Source organism: Sorex araneus, chromosome 11 (assembly GCF_027595985.1).
Source record: "Sorex araneus isolate mSorAra2 chromosome 11, mSorAra2.pri, whole genome shotgun sequence".
Classification (NCBI taxonomy): Eukaryota; Metazoa; Chordata; class Mammalia; order Eulipotyphla; family Soricidae; genus Sorex; species Sorex araneus.
Window position 1 is genome coordinate 10,803,529 of NC_073312.1, and position 12,942 is coordinate 10,816,470.

Here is a 12,942-nt window from a genome sequence, read left to right on the forward strand (position 1 = left end):
GGGGCAGCGGTTCTACCCAGTAGGAAGGGGCACGGTGAGGAGGTCATTTCTCTTGGCTCACAAGGCCTGAACGGGGTCTGCAAACCCACCCGATCTCCCTCCAAAGTCACTTGCGGAGCTACTGAGCTGCCGGCGCTCGGCTTGTGATCTGTGCAGATTTCTCTACTGAGAGCGGCCAGAGCAGATGCGGGCTGATGTAAGCACTAGTCCTGGGACTTTCTAAGAAGCACTTGTCTGCAAAATAATGGAATCCAAGTGCAAACATGTGCCCGTCTGTGTATTTAAAAGAATCCAGATGCTCCTTCTCACTCCAGCAGGAACCCCTTGAACACTTCCTAGGGTCTTGTTTCTATGGCATAAAGAAGAAACAAGTGCCGGAGAGAGAGAGAGAGAGAGAGAGAGAGAGAGACAGAGAGAGAGACAGAGAGAGAGACAGAGAGAGAGACAGAGAGAGACAGAGAGAGACAGAGAGAGAGAGAGAGAGAGAGAGAGAGAAAGAGAGAGAGAGAGAGAGAGAGTAGGTGAGGTGCTTGCCCTGCAATGCTGCTGGCACCCGTTGGGTCCTTGACATCACCTCAGGTCCTCTAAGCACCTCCAGGGCTCACTCCAGAGCCAGGAGTAGCCCCGATGCACTGCCAGCCCCTAGACACTCCACACCCCAAAAAGGAACAGCTCATTTGGACAGGGGGGTTAGTAGAGTCTGTTGCATTCTTGCCGTCTCCCGGGAAGAGTTTGACAAGTGGCCCCTTAGCAAGCCTCAAAGTGTCAGTCCAGAGACTGGGTCATCCACAGCCCCCCCCCCCCAACTGCCACAGAAGCCTCTGCAGAGCTTAATCGAGGGGGAAAGGGTCTCTATAAAGCAGGAAAGGAGAGTCTGCTTCCCCTCCTGCTTCACTGAGGGCAGCCCTCTGAGAATGGCATGCTCGCCAGCCGCCGGGGAGCCCCCTCACCCATCAGAAGCAGCCCGCTCTGCCCGCTGCCTGAAGCAGAGCATGGACAGAGGCCAGCAGGGCTAGTTAAAGGGTCACCTTGTCCAGTGGGCAGGGCATTTGCCTTGTGCCCTGTGCAAGGGCAAAACTGATGCCAGGACAGGTGGCAGAAATCACCCAAATCAGCTGGGCCTCAGGTTCAGTTCCTGGAACTGAAACAGTCTGGGTTTCCCAGCAGTGAAACAAGGTGTAACTAGCCAACCTGAACCCACCTGGGAAAGTTCCTGGGTCTAGCAAGTGGGCTCCATCAATCACTGTGCCCCCAGTCAAAAATGCCCGGGAAATTGTCTTTTGATAACCCTAAAAGAATGAGTAGCTTATGTAACGATGAATTGCTAGTGGAAACTATGTTTAACTATTGTTACCCTAGACACTTGCCCAAAGACCTTCATTTGGTAAGTAAGTAAGATTTCTTTCTGAAACAATAAGGCATGTACTGCTTATGTAATCAAACCCTATATACACTGCTTGCTGCCTGAAGTTGGGGTTGCTATCTCAGGTTGCCAAGGGATCACTCTGTGGGTGAGATAGTTAACCCCAGTATACTGGGATACAACACCTGCTTTTGCATTATCGTTCCTCTGTCCGTCTTGCCACTTGGGAACGCATAGTCCTGGGCTTAACACCTGCAGACAGGGGTTCGATATCTGGCACCCCGTATGGTCCCCTCGGGCAGACGTGTGCTATGGTGGCAGAGACAAGGGTTGGTGGCTTCGGGCATCTTTGTGAGGAAAAGAGGGGGTCTCCACTGTTCTCTGAGCTGGCGTTAGGGCCCAGATCAGAACTTGCCTATGTTCTGCAAGTTCCAGGCCAGGTGGGACACTTGGCACCCCACATGGTCCTCTGAACCTCACCAGGTGCAATTTCTGAGCTCAGAGCCAAGAGTCAGCCTCGAAGACCACTGGGTGTAGCCCCAAGCAAACAAAGGGACCAGGCACTCTCGTCTCTGAGGCCCTTTCCTCGAGCACTCCGGGAATCTCAGTGATGGCAGACAGCCCCTTCTCCCTGTCTAGAGCAGCCAGCGCCTTTCCCAAGGGACAATTCCCAGCTCGGGACAAGTCACCAGTGAGGCACGTTCTCACTGTGGCAAAAGGCTGAAGGCACAGAAACTCCATGTCTGTGCATCACCCCAGCGATGAATGAGTCACAGGGGCACAGAGTCACGGGTCCAGGGGCAAGCGGGTTGATTCTATCCTGGTGCAGGGCAGCTGCAGAGCCCTGCGACACTCCCATTGAACCGCGTTCACCCTGCACCACTCCCCAGCCTGGGAAGGGCGTACGTGAAACCCTGGCACGGTTCACTTCTGCTTTCTCATCGGCAAAGGCAGCCGGATGTGGATGAGCGAGCACGGGGTGGCCTCTGGGGCGAACTTTGTTTCCAGGGCCGCGCCCCGACTCCGCCGCTGTCTTCCTCGTCTTCAAGGAATTCAGGGAGGCTTCCTTCCATCAGGCCAACGTGCAGGCACAGGCCTGGCTTTCAATACACGCCTGGTGCCAGCACCGGGAGGAAACGGGAGGCGGAGACAGGAGGGAGGGGGGCTTCAGGCCTCTCTGTGAGGGACAGATGGGGGTCTCTGCTGTGCTCCGAGCCCAGCCCAGCACTGGCCTGTATTCTAGGAGGTTCTAGGGCAGGCTCATGGCAGCGGGTAGAGATGGACCAGTTCTCGGACCCAGGCTCGACAAACAGGCATCTGGGACTAGAACTAGGCAGGTGCCCCCGATAGAACATTATTCTCGGTGCTTTCGGTCTTACGAGGTGTGTGGGAAGCTTCACGCCCACTTTCAGTGGACCAATCAGCAGCCTCATCTCCACCATCCCTTCTAGAAGGTTTCCACCCTCCCACATGGAAATCTGTCCCCATTAGGCAACAGCCTTCCAGGACCCCCTGTCCTGTCATTCTTCAGTGACCACTGTCCCACTTCCTGTGCCGATGAACTCGATCCTCCCAGGTGCCTTGAGCTGGAATCTCTTGGTGTCCAGCTGGTGGAACCGAGTGAGCTGTGAGCTAGTGTCCTGCGGCGCGGGACATCCGTCGGGATATCCCTCTTCCTAGCACTCGGGTGGGGAAGCTCAGGGCCAGGTACAGCATCTCTCATGCCGGCTTTCGCTTCCTGCATGCTCTGGTTCAGGCAGATTCCCCAGGGCCCGCCACACTGTGAAGTGCAGCTTTCTGTGATGGTGCAAACAGCATCTTCTTCATACCACCAGGTCAATGACCACTGGCCCCGGGGCAGCTTCGGAGCCCTGGATCCACATCCATAGCCCTGGGGGCAACCCTCATGGCCCTGGTGGCTCCCAGAACCAGCGGCAGCACAGCATGGCAGGGATGACTAACCAAGTTTTGCCAGGAGTGACACCAGGGATTCCCTGAACACTGCTGTGTGCCCAAATGTGGACACAGTTAATGGAAGGAAGTAACAGATTAGCCCATGAGAAGCATCCTACTCACAGCAATCTTTACATTACAGTGCCAAGACATAAGAGGAGGCTGGAGAGATAGTACAAGGGTTAAGGTGCTTTCTTTGTCCATACTGACCTCAGTTGGATCCCTGGCCCTAGGAGGAAGGGGTGGGGAAGAAAGGAAGAAAGGAAGGGAGAAAAGGAGGGAGAGAGGAAAGTTAAAGAAGGGAACACGAGAAGGAGGGAGGGAAGAAAGGAAGATGAGAAGAAAGGAAGGAAGGTGGGAAGGAAGGAGGAAAGAAAGAAAGGAGGGGAGGAAGGAGGGAGGAAGAGAGGGAGGGTAGAAGGGAAGGAAAAAGGCAAGGAAGATGGGATGGATGGAAGGAAGGAGGGAAGAAAGAGAGGAAGGAAGTGAGGATGGAAGAATGGAGGGGAGGAGGGAAGGAAGAAAGGAAGGAGGGAAGAAAGAAGAGATCGGAGGGATCTGTCCCTTTCAGTTAGTAACCCAAGCCACAGTGCTTTGCCCAGGTCTGTCAGGCCATAACTGCTCCTATTCTATTCACAGTCTGTGCGAAGCAGCCGTTCCCTTACCTGATGGACATGGAGGTTCCGCCTGGTGTAGAGCAGAAAACGCGTGTCTATCTCCTCTGGAGACCAGGGCAAGCCTGCCAGCTGCCGAGACAAAGTCTGGGTCCATGGGAAATCGTCCTTGAAGCACCCCAGCCGTTCATAACACACTTCTTTCCCTGCAGCAGAAAGACAGAGTGACAGCTTTAGGGCAGCTTGGCAGCCCCCCCCCCCCGCCCCAGGAGACTGTTTCCCGCTCTGAGGGGTTCACGGACATTAACCTTTAAGGGCAGCAAATGAAGTCTGACTCAAAAATTCTTTACAAGGAAATTTTCATTGTTCCTCTTCCAAATAAATTTTTTTTTTTTTGGTTTTTGGTTTTTGGGTCACACCTGGCGATGCACAGGGCTTACTCCTGGCTCTGCACTCAGAAATTACTCCTGGCGGTGCTCAGGGGACCATATGGGATGCTAGGATTTGAACCCGGGACGGCCGCGTGCAAGGCAAACGCCCTACCCGCTGTGCTATCACTCCAGCCCCTCCAAATAAAGTTTTATGTATAATAAAGAAATGAAAACAGTGCTGGGCGCAGAGCGCTCACGGGGCTGGAGCTCGTGTGGTGCAGGTGGGGACCTGGGTTCGACTGCTGCCACCACCAGGAGTGATTCTTCCCAAGCACCAAAACCGGAACAAGCCCTGAGCAGCGCTGAGCGTGGCCCGCAAGCAAAGCACAAACGTGCAGGAAGGAGCAATGTCCCCTGGCTGTCCCCAAACCCAGCTCTGTCCCTAGTGGCAGCCACCTTTAAACCTGCCTGAGATTCGGATGGTCTCTTCCGGGTCTCTGCATAATGCCTTGGCGTTACCACGCTCAGCTGGAGTCTCCTGTGATCTATTACTCGCTGCGCTGGTAGATAAGGGTGTAACCCACTCACCCCTGGGCCAGCCAGCGTGGGGCGAGGCAGAGTAACACTGACTCTGCTAACCAAGGGTCTCCTAGGACGGGCTGCTCTGAGCCCAGGGCTAGAGAACGGAAGGCAGAGGGGACCTGCCTGGGTTCAGGGGTGGGAGGTCAGAGAGCAGGAGGGCTGGTCGGGGAAATCAGGCAGGTTGAGTTATTGAAATGTGACGGGACCAGCGAGGGCGGCTAGACCAAGGCAGCCGGTGTGGTATTCTCGAGTCTGAGGAGGTGCCTGGTGTCTGGGTCTAGAAGGGCCATGGAAACAGCAGCCCGGCCCAGCTTTTGCTAGGATGATTATTTGCACCAGGGTGAAGAGCTATTGAAGGAAAAGTAGACAAGGAGCCAGGAGAAACTGGAAAGCAGACCCCTAGTCTCTGGCGGAGCCTCGGTGTTCCTCCTATGACCCTGGAGTGGCCAGCATGGTGGACTGCGTACGTGGGAATTGGGGCGCAGTGGCCACCTTCTCTCCACTGTTGCTTATCTCTCCCCCAATCATAAATAACTAGGCCTACTTCCTCTGCCATGTTTTAGGTGTCGGGGCAGGGGGTACGGGGGGAGGTAGGGGGTAGTAGAAGCCTCTTTCAGGGAAGGAGAGTAAATAATTGGGACCAGTACTACAATCCACTCCAGAAAGGTGTGCAGATGGGGAAGTTATGTGCTGATGAGATGTTATACGCAGATGGAGAGGTTATACACAGATGAAAATGCTGCCTGCGGATGAAAATGGTGCATAGGGATGTTGTGTGCAGATGGAGATGCTATATGCAGATGGAGATGTTATATGCTGATGGAGAGGTTATATGCAGATGGAGATGTTATATGCAGATGGAGATGTTATATGCAGATGGAGATGTTATATGCAGATGGAGATGTTATATGCAGATGAGATGTTGTATGCAGATGGAGATGTTATATGCAGATGGAGATGTTGTATGCAGATGGAGATGTTATATGCAGATGGAGATGTTATATGCAGATGGAGATGTTGTATGCAGATGGAGATGTTATATGCAGATGGAGATGTTATATGCAGATGGAGATGTTATATGCAGATGAGATGTTGTATGCAGATGGAGATGTTATATGCAGATGAAGAAGCTGTATGCAGATCTCAAAGAAAACCTTTGGCCAGTTCAAGGTGCCTGTCTTATATCATACAAGAGTAGGGGCCTACACTTGATTATCTCTTCTTGTGCATTTCTGTTCTTTGCCCTTCTGTGGCTGAAATCTTCAATTCTATGTACATGTTTTTTTCTAACATCTTCTTTATCTTATTGATGACAATTCTGACTAGTAAGACATTTGACCCCCTTTCAATCAGATATGTAGAAATTATATTGTGGTTCATACTTACGCTTTTCTTTTGTAGATTTTACTTTGCCCATATAGAAGTCTTGTCTTTTATTCAATAAAATTATCTACTTTTCCTTTATGGCTTTAAGGTTTGGTTTAGCAAAGTCTCTCTGTCACCAGGAATATTAGTAATGCTACTTCTTTAGTTTCACACTTTCATTGTTACGTGCTTTTAATTTTATTCTTGTCTATTTATTTGCTTTCAAGTATAGTTTAGGTAATATGGTTCTATTAGCATTAACACTATGGTACTGACGTACAGTTACTGCATTCCACCTTCACAAAGAGTCCAACACCCTCCACCACGGTCACTACGTCACCTCTGGTTTGATTTTCACTGCCACTCTCCCTACTGCTTGGTGGTCTGAGTTGTGTAATCCAAGGTCAAAGCTCTGTCATATTTCCCTGCTGTCTATGCCCTGTTGTTGCTCTTTTTAACAGAAAAATGAATGAAAAAAGTTATTCTTTTTTGCACTTCTTGAACTTTTTAATTATGTAAATAGAAAATAATAAATAAGGACCCAAGCATTATATTCCTAAAGATGTCATGCTGTTCTGAGACATCACTCTTTGACTAGCTGGGATTTCTTCGGTTTTAATGAGTAAGATTTCTCATCTAGAATGCCAATTGTCTTCGCATGAATTTATGCGGGCTTGATAATTTCAATGCCTTCCACACCTGTGCCTGTTCCCTTTGTTTATTTAAATATGCCACCACTAATATTTATACCGTTTTAGTTTTACTAAGTAATCAACACATAGATTTATCAGTTAATATTGCTCTTCCCTGTTCTCATGAATAAACTTCTATTTTTACTTTTATTAATTAAGTTCTTCCTTCACAGTTAATTGTTCCTCCAGTTTCTCCAGTTTTTTAGCTATTATTTTTAGATATATTCTGCAACCATAAAGCTTTATTTCCTCATTGATCTAAAAGTTCCCCAAAGAAGCCTCTGAAATGCAGGACATTACATAAAGCTAGCGCTCCCTGGTGAAGAAAAAATATATATAAACTGGCACATTAGCTCATAGTTTCCCTAATTTTTCCCCTCAAAATGAATCACTGTCCCATCAGACTGTGAGTGGCCCTTTGCAATGACAGAAGAATGTTGAAAACTACCTTTATTCACTCAAGATATGCTGATTTGTGTGCCAGTTGGGAGCCAGACCACATTCCCAGCAGGGGTCAGGGATGACCCCAAGTCTCCTGGGAACAGAGTCCAGTGGGGAGCGTGACTGGGATTAGAGAGAGAAACCCAGCTGGTGTCCAAGAGGCTGTTCTAAGAGGAGCATGGTGGGAAGAGGGCTTTCATCGCACCCCAGGGCTGGGAAGACCACCCTAACCCAGATCCAGTGGGGGAAGACAAGGGAAAGGCGGGCCAGCATTCCCCACAGAACGAAGATGAGTAGAGAACTGTGGCAGGAACATGGCCAAGCAGGAGGCGGCCCGAGGGAGGCAGCCGTGAGCAGTGTGGGGGAGCCTATTCCCTGAGCCTCTGGCTGCAGTTTCAAATTTAGGAACCCCCAGGGGGAAAAGGTGAGGTTTAGGCTTTTTATTTGTTGGTGGCGGGGAGTAAGGCACCCGAGGAAATTCTCAGGATTTACTCCTGCTCTGCACTCCAGAATTACTCCTGGTGGTGCTAAGGGGACCATATGGGATACCAGGGATTGACCCTGAGCCGGACATATATATGCAAGGCAAGTACCACGGGTTTGGGATTTTGGAGTCAGATTCACTTGGCAGTCAGAAATGACCTAAGGATACACAACCATACATGTACATATATTTTCCATCCAGTTTTACTGTGCATGTTCATATATTTTACTACAGATACACACATATGACTGGTGATGCAGTACAGCCCCGGGTCCCTCTCTACAGCATCCTCTGATCCTTTTCTGAATCTCCAAATCATCTGAATTCTGGAGCACATCTGGCCCCGGAGGGTTGGTGAAGGGATGACGGGGAAGCCACTAGGAATGGTGTAAAAGGGGTGGCAAGCAAGCAGGTGGCCCCGGGAAGCTTGTTGGAAGGACTGGGCTTGATGATGAAGGAGAAAGAAGCCATTGAAGGCACCCACGGAGAGGGCTGGGTAGAAAAGGGCCTCGTTCTGACTCAGGACGGCCTCTGTATTGAGTGGACTGAAGCAGACCAAGGGCAGAGAGATCATTCAGAGGCTCTTGTCCGAAACTGTACTAAGAGATAGTGTCACCACAAATCATGCTGCCAGCAGGGCAGGCCATGAGAGGAGCTCAGGTGCTGAAGGAGGGGCCAGCTGGCCGTGTCTGTTTGCTGACTAATGGACAGCAAGGTGTGACCACAAGAAAAGTCAAGGATGACATCAAGACTTTGGGCTGTCACACCTGGAAAACTGGAATTTCTCTCTGTGTGTGTGTGTGTGTTAGGAAGTTGAAATGTTGGAATAAATTTGGCGGTAGAGATGGAGGGCCCCATTCTGATCATGCAGATTTCGTATGTCTGGTGCCCTCCCTGGAGAGTCACAGTGGCCGAGAAACACGAGAAATCCCTGTGGATTTCAGAGGGACAAATGGCTTTGGGCATCATTAACTAAATGTGGTGTTTAGTGAGTAGGAATGAGATCACCGGGGAGGGACTGCAGGGAAAGAAGAGGGATGGTCCCAGACGGAGTCCCAGGACACTCCATCATTAAGGGCAAGGGAGATAAACGGGAACTGACAAAGAGGCAAAGAGAGCCAAGCAGTGGTCAGAGATTTAAAGGAGCCGAGGACAGTGAGGCGTCCTAGAAGTCGACCTAGAGCGGACAGCAATCAAGAATGCTGATTAGGTGGGGATGGGCAAGTGGCTGCAGTCTGGTCAACATGGCTGCCTGCTGACCATGACCAGGGGAGGTCCTGTGACCTGTAGGTCTGAGACTGACTGGAATGACACCAAGCAAGAGGTCTTGCTTGCAAGAGGGAGTAATAGGAAAGCGGTCAAGACCAGTCAGAAGTGAATTATTTTTTTCAGGTGGGAAAAGCAACATAATTTTCATGTTGCTTGGAATAATCCAGTGGAGAGGAGCAAAACTGGAGAAGGAGAAGAAAGGATTGCTGAGACGTCTCTTTGAGCAGGTTAGCAGAGCGACAGCCTCTACCAGGGGAGGGAGAAGGAACAGTCTGTGAGAGAGAGAAGGCAGGTAGGTGGGTAGCTGGGAAAAGGGATGCTGGTTTCCTGTGGGTACCTCTTCTCTTTGTTTCCATTTTCTTACTGAAACAAGGTCCTCAAGCACAATTTTTGGTGGCAGGGAGTTGGTACAAAAGAAGCGAGAGAAATGCAGCAACCCAGGGGCCCGGGGAACAGAATGTTCAAGGGAAGGAGAATGAGATAACTTGGCAGTGTCGGGTCCACTTTGGTTTATCTGTGTTGGGTTCACAGGGAGATGGTCAGCAGAGCATATGCTTCCACCACCACCCCCTCACCCCTGCCAGGAGCAGGCACAAAGTGGGCCAGATGCCAGATTTAACCAGGGATGATGGTTAAAGTGAAGCCAGAGGAGAGAAGAGGTCTGGTGTGCACGCTAAGAATTGGACACTGCCCAGAACGTTTAAAATAAAATATAAAGTTGCATGACATTTATATATGCGTATGTGCGTATATGCACATCCATTGTCTATATATGGAAATACGTTATACGGTTGCCATAATGAAAAATTGAGTCTATAACACAGCTGCATTATTTTCCTTATTACATCTGTTAAAACGGTAACAGAATCCACCTGCATTCATTTCTCTGGCATCTGACATTTTACAATCGGCGCTTGATTTGATGAACTTCCAAACAGGAGTGGCTCCCTATTGAAAAGCTAATATTTCTGACGGGTTCCAGAAAAAAACAATCAATCACAAGAGTGTCTCCAGAGCTTCCATCAGTGCCTGGCAGAGACAGGGGTACTGTAGTTGCTGATTTATAAAGGAGTGTAGAGGAGCTAGAGAGACAAAACAGCAGGTAAGGTGCTTGCCATGCAGGCAGCCGAACTGAGTTACACCCTCAGCATCACATAGGGTCTCTGAGCCCTACAGGAGTGACCCAGGAACACACAGCCAAGAGTAAGCCCTGAGCACTGCTGAGGCCCCCAAATGAAACAAAAATTTGAAAAAAAATGTGTAGGGTCTGGAAATACGGCCAAATGGTTGGAATGCATGCTTTCTACACAGGAAGCAAAGTTTCTTCATTCTACTCTCTAATTCCAGCACTACATGTTTTCCTCTGACCCAGTACAGCCAGGGATAGCCCAACAGCATAATAGGGGGTTGGCCCATGAGAAAAACAAGATGTATTAGTGTTCTTGTTCAGGATTTCGAGGAGCAATCACTTAGAGGTAATAGCAAAGAGGGATCAAACTGGTAGGAGGAGACCTCTGAGAAGAGAAAGTGATGAGGGAGGACTTAACTCTTTTAGACCTATCAGTCTAAGTGCTTTCCTGGGGCAGGGGAGTCCTGGAAAACAACTCCTGACATACCAAATTAATGATAATTACAACCCCTTCATTGTTCATCCCATAAGTGGGATACTTGAGAGAAGGAAATAAAAGTCACAGAAACTCTCTCTCTCTTTCTCTCTCTTTCCTTCCCCCTCCCCCAAGAATAGAATCCAGTCCCTCCGTCCCCACCGCCATCCCCAACACAAACGCACATCCCACAACACAAACACACAAACACACATCCCAAGTGTTCTACCAGCTGGCCACATCTCTGTTCTCTTCTACTCCATTTCAGTTAAAAAATGTCAACTAACTTTTACGGTTTATAGATTCAATATCTTACCAGGCTGGTAAGAAAAGAGAAAATCAATTACTACTACACAGGAATGCATAAAGAGTCCACAGTATAGAACACATAAATCAATGAATATGGAGCAAATTCATTGAATTATATTTATATAATAAATGTCTACAGACCAATGCCCTTCCACAAAATCATGACCCCCACCAAAAAATCAATGTGGATGTACCCATCAGCATTAATTATTCAGTCAAACATCTATTGAGTATCTACTTATGTGTGTATTTTCACAATTACTACTACATTCAGCTTTCAAAAAAAGGAAGAAATTGAGACCTGAATGAGTGTGCTACCCAATCAAGGTCAAAAAGGCAAGTAAATGGCAGAGCTGTGAACCCACTACCAAAGAGATTATCCTGACCCTACATTACTGGAAATGAATGCCTCTCACATGCTCAGCAGTCGTTCAGCACGGCAAAGTTGATGCATTTTCTTTCGATAACTAGCTGACAAATACATACACACACACACACACACACACACACACACAAATGGCAGTCTTTAAAATTGAGTCAATTACATTTTGGATGTGAATGTATTCATGACTTTATATGGAACATTATAAATAAAGAGTCTTACCTGTTGATGTGCCAAAGAACAGGAGAGTAGCGATCCAAATTCCAAACATCTACGTTGATTAGTTTAAATCACGTAAACTCTTCCCGGAGATCTCTACTTATGGCTTCACCTCCGTGTAAAACAGTAAGCTGCTGTCTTCCAAGTAACAGCACTCAACATCCAAGCTTCAGAGGAGCATGGGTCGCACACCGCCTTGGATTTTCTTGTGTCCTGCAGTCTGCAGGATCCTCGACGTCTGGCTTCATGCTAAGAGGTATAATTAGTGGGGCGTATCTTGTGTGATGTTTGGTAATTAAAACTTCTGAGGTTTGGCTGGTTCATCATTAGTAATATTTTGGTTTAGCACAAACTGAGTCACTCCTGAAAGTTCCTTTCAGGCCTTGGGATGCTAGATAACATTTAGAAGGTGGAACTGTTTTTATTTTTCCAAACCAGGTGTTTTGTGTAGTTCGATGTTCCCAGTTGATAATAAAGCCATTGTTTAAAAATGCCCGGGGCCAGTCATCTGGGCCCCAGTAACTTTCCCAAAGATTTTCCCTTTTAAGCCCAAATTACAAAGTAGCCCCGTCTTTGGGTTTCTTCATACAATCACAAGATGCCCATCAGCCACAATCATCAGTAAACTGCAGAAAAAGAGGTTCATTACTCATAAGACCTGGAAATGACACAAACTCGGGCCACCGTAAGGTTGAAAGGTGGGGTAGAAACAAGAGGGGACAGGTCTCAGAGTTTTCAGGGTTGAATCTTTTTTTTTTTCTTTTTAGGTCACACTCAGAGATGCTCAGGGGATCCTCCTGGCTCTGCACTCAGGAATTACTCCTGGCTGTGCTTGGGGAACCATATGGGATGCTGGGGATTGAACCTAGGTTAGCTGCATGCAAGGCAAATGCCCTACCCGCTGTAGGGTATTCGGCCCCTCAGGCTTAAATCTTTATGGGTGAATTTTAGACAAAATAGCTCAGGAAGAAACATGATAACCTCTCAGTATCTGTATTGCAGACCATAACGCCCCCAAGTGGAGAGAGAGCATGGGGGAAGTTGTCTGCCATGGAGGCAGGGGGAGGATGGGAAAGGAGGGCATACTGAAGACATTGGTGGTGGAGAATGTGCACTGGTGGAGGGATGGGTGTTTGATCATTGCATGATTGAAACTCAAACATGAAATCTTGTAACTGTATCTCACAGTGATTCAATAATAAAAAAATTTAAAAAAAGAAAAAAACAAACAAAAAGAGCTCAGGAAGAAAGACAACAACACATCAAAGACCAAAAAAAGGAAAAAGGGAAGAAA

At 48.4% G+C, this 12,942-nt stretch overlaps 1 protein-coding gene across 1 annotated transcript in view; it reads right to left on the minus strand.

Annotated features, from left to right (window-relative positions):
- The window catches only part of PNLIPRP3 (pancreatic lipase related protein 3), a 32,817-nt gene extending 21,117 nt beyond the window's left edge, over window positions 1-11,700 (minus strand). Inside the window, exons 1-2 of the mRNA XM_055119659.1 lie at window positions 11,652-11,700; window positions 3,982-4,136 (exon numbers count right to left, since the gene is read on the minus strand). Of these exons, the coding sequence (XP_054975634.1) occupies window positions 3,982-4,136; window positions 11,652-11,700 (204 nt within the window). The remainder of the gene's footprint in view (window positions 1-3,981; window positions 4,137-11,651) is intronic.
- Between the last annotated feature and the right edge of the window lie 1,242 nt (window positions 11,701-12,942).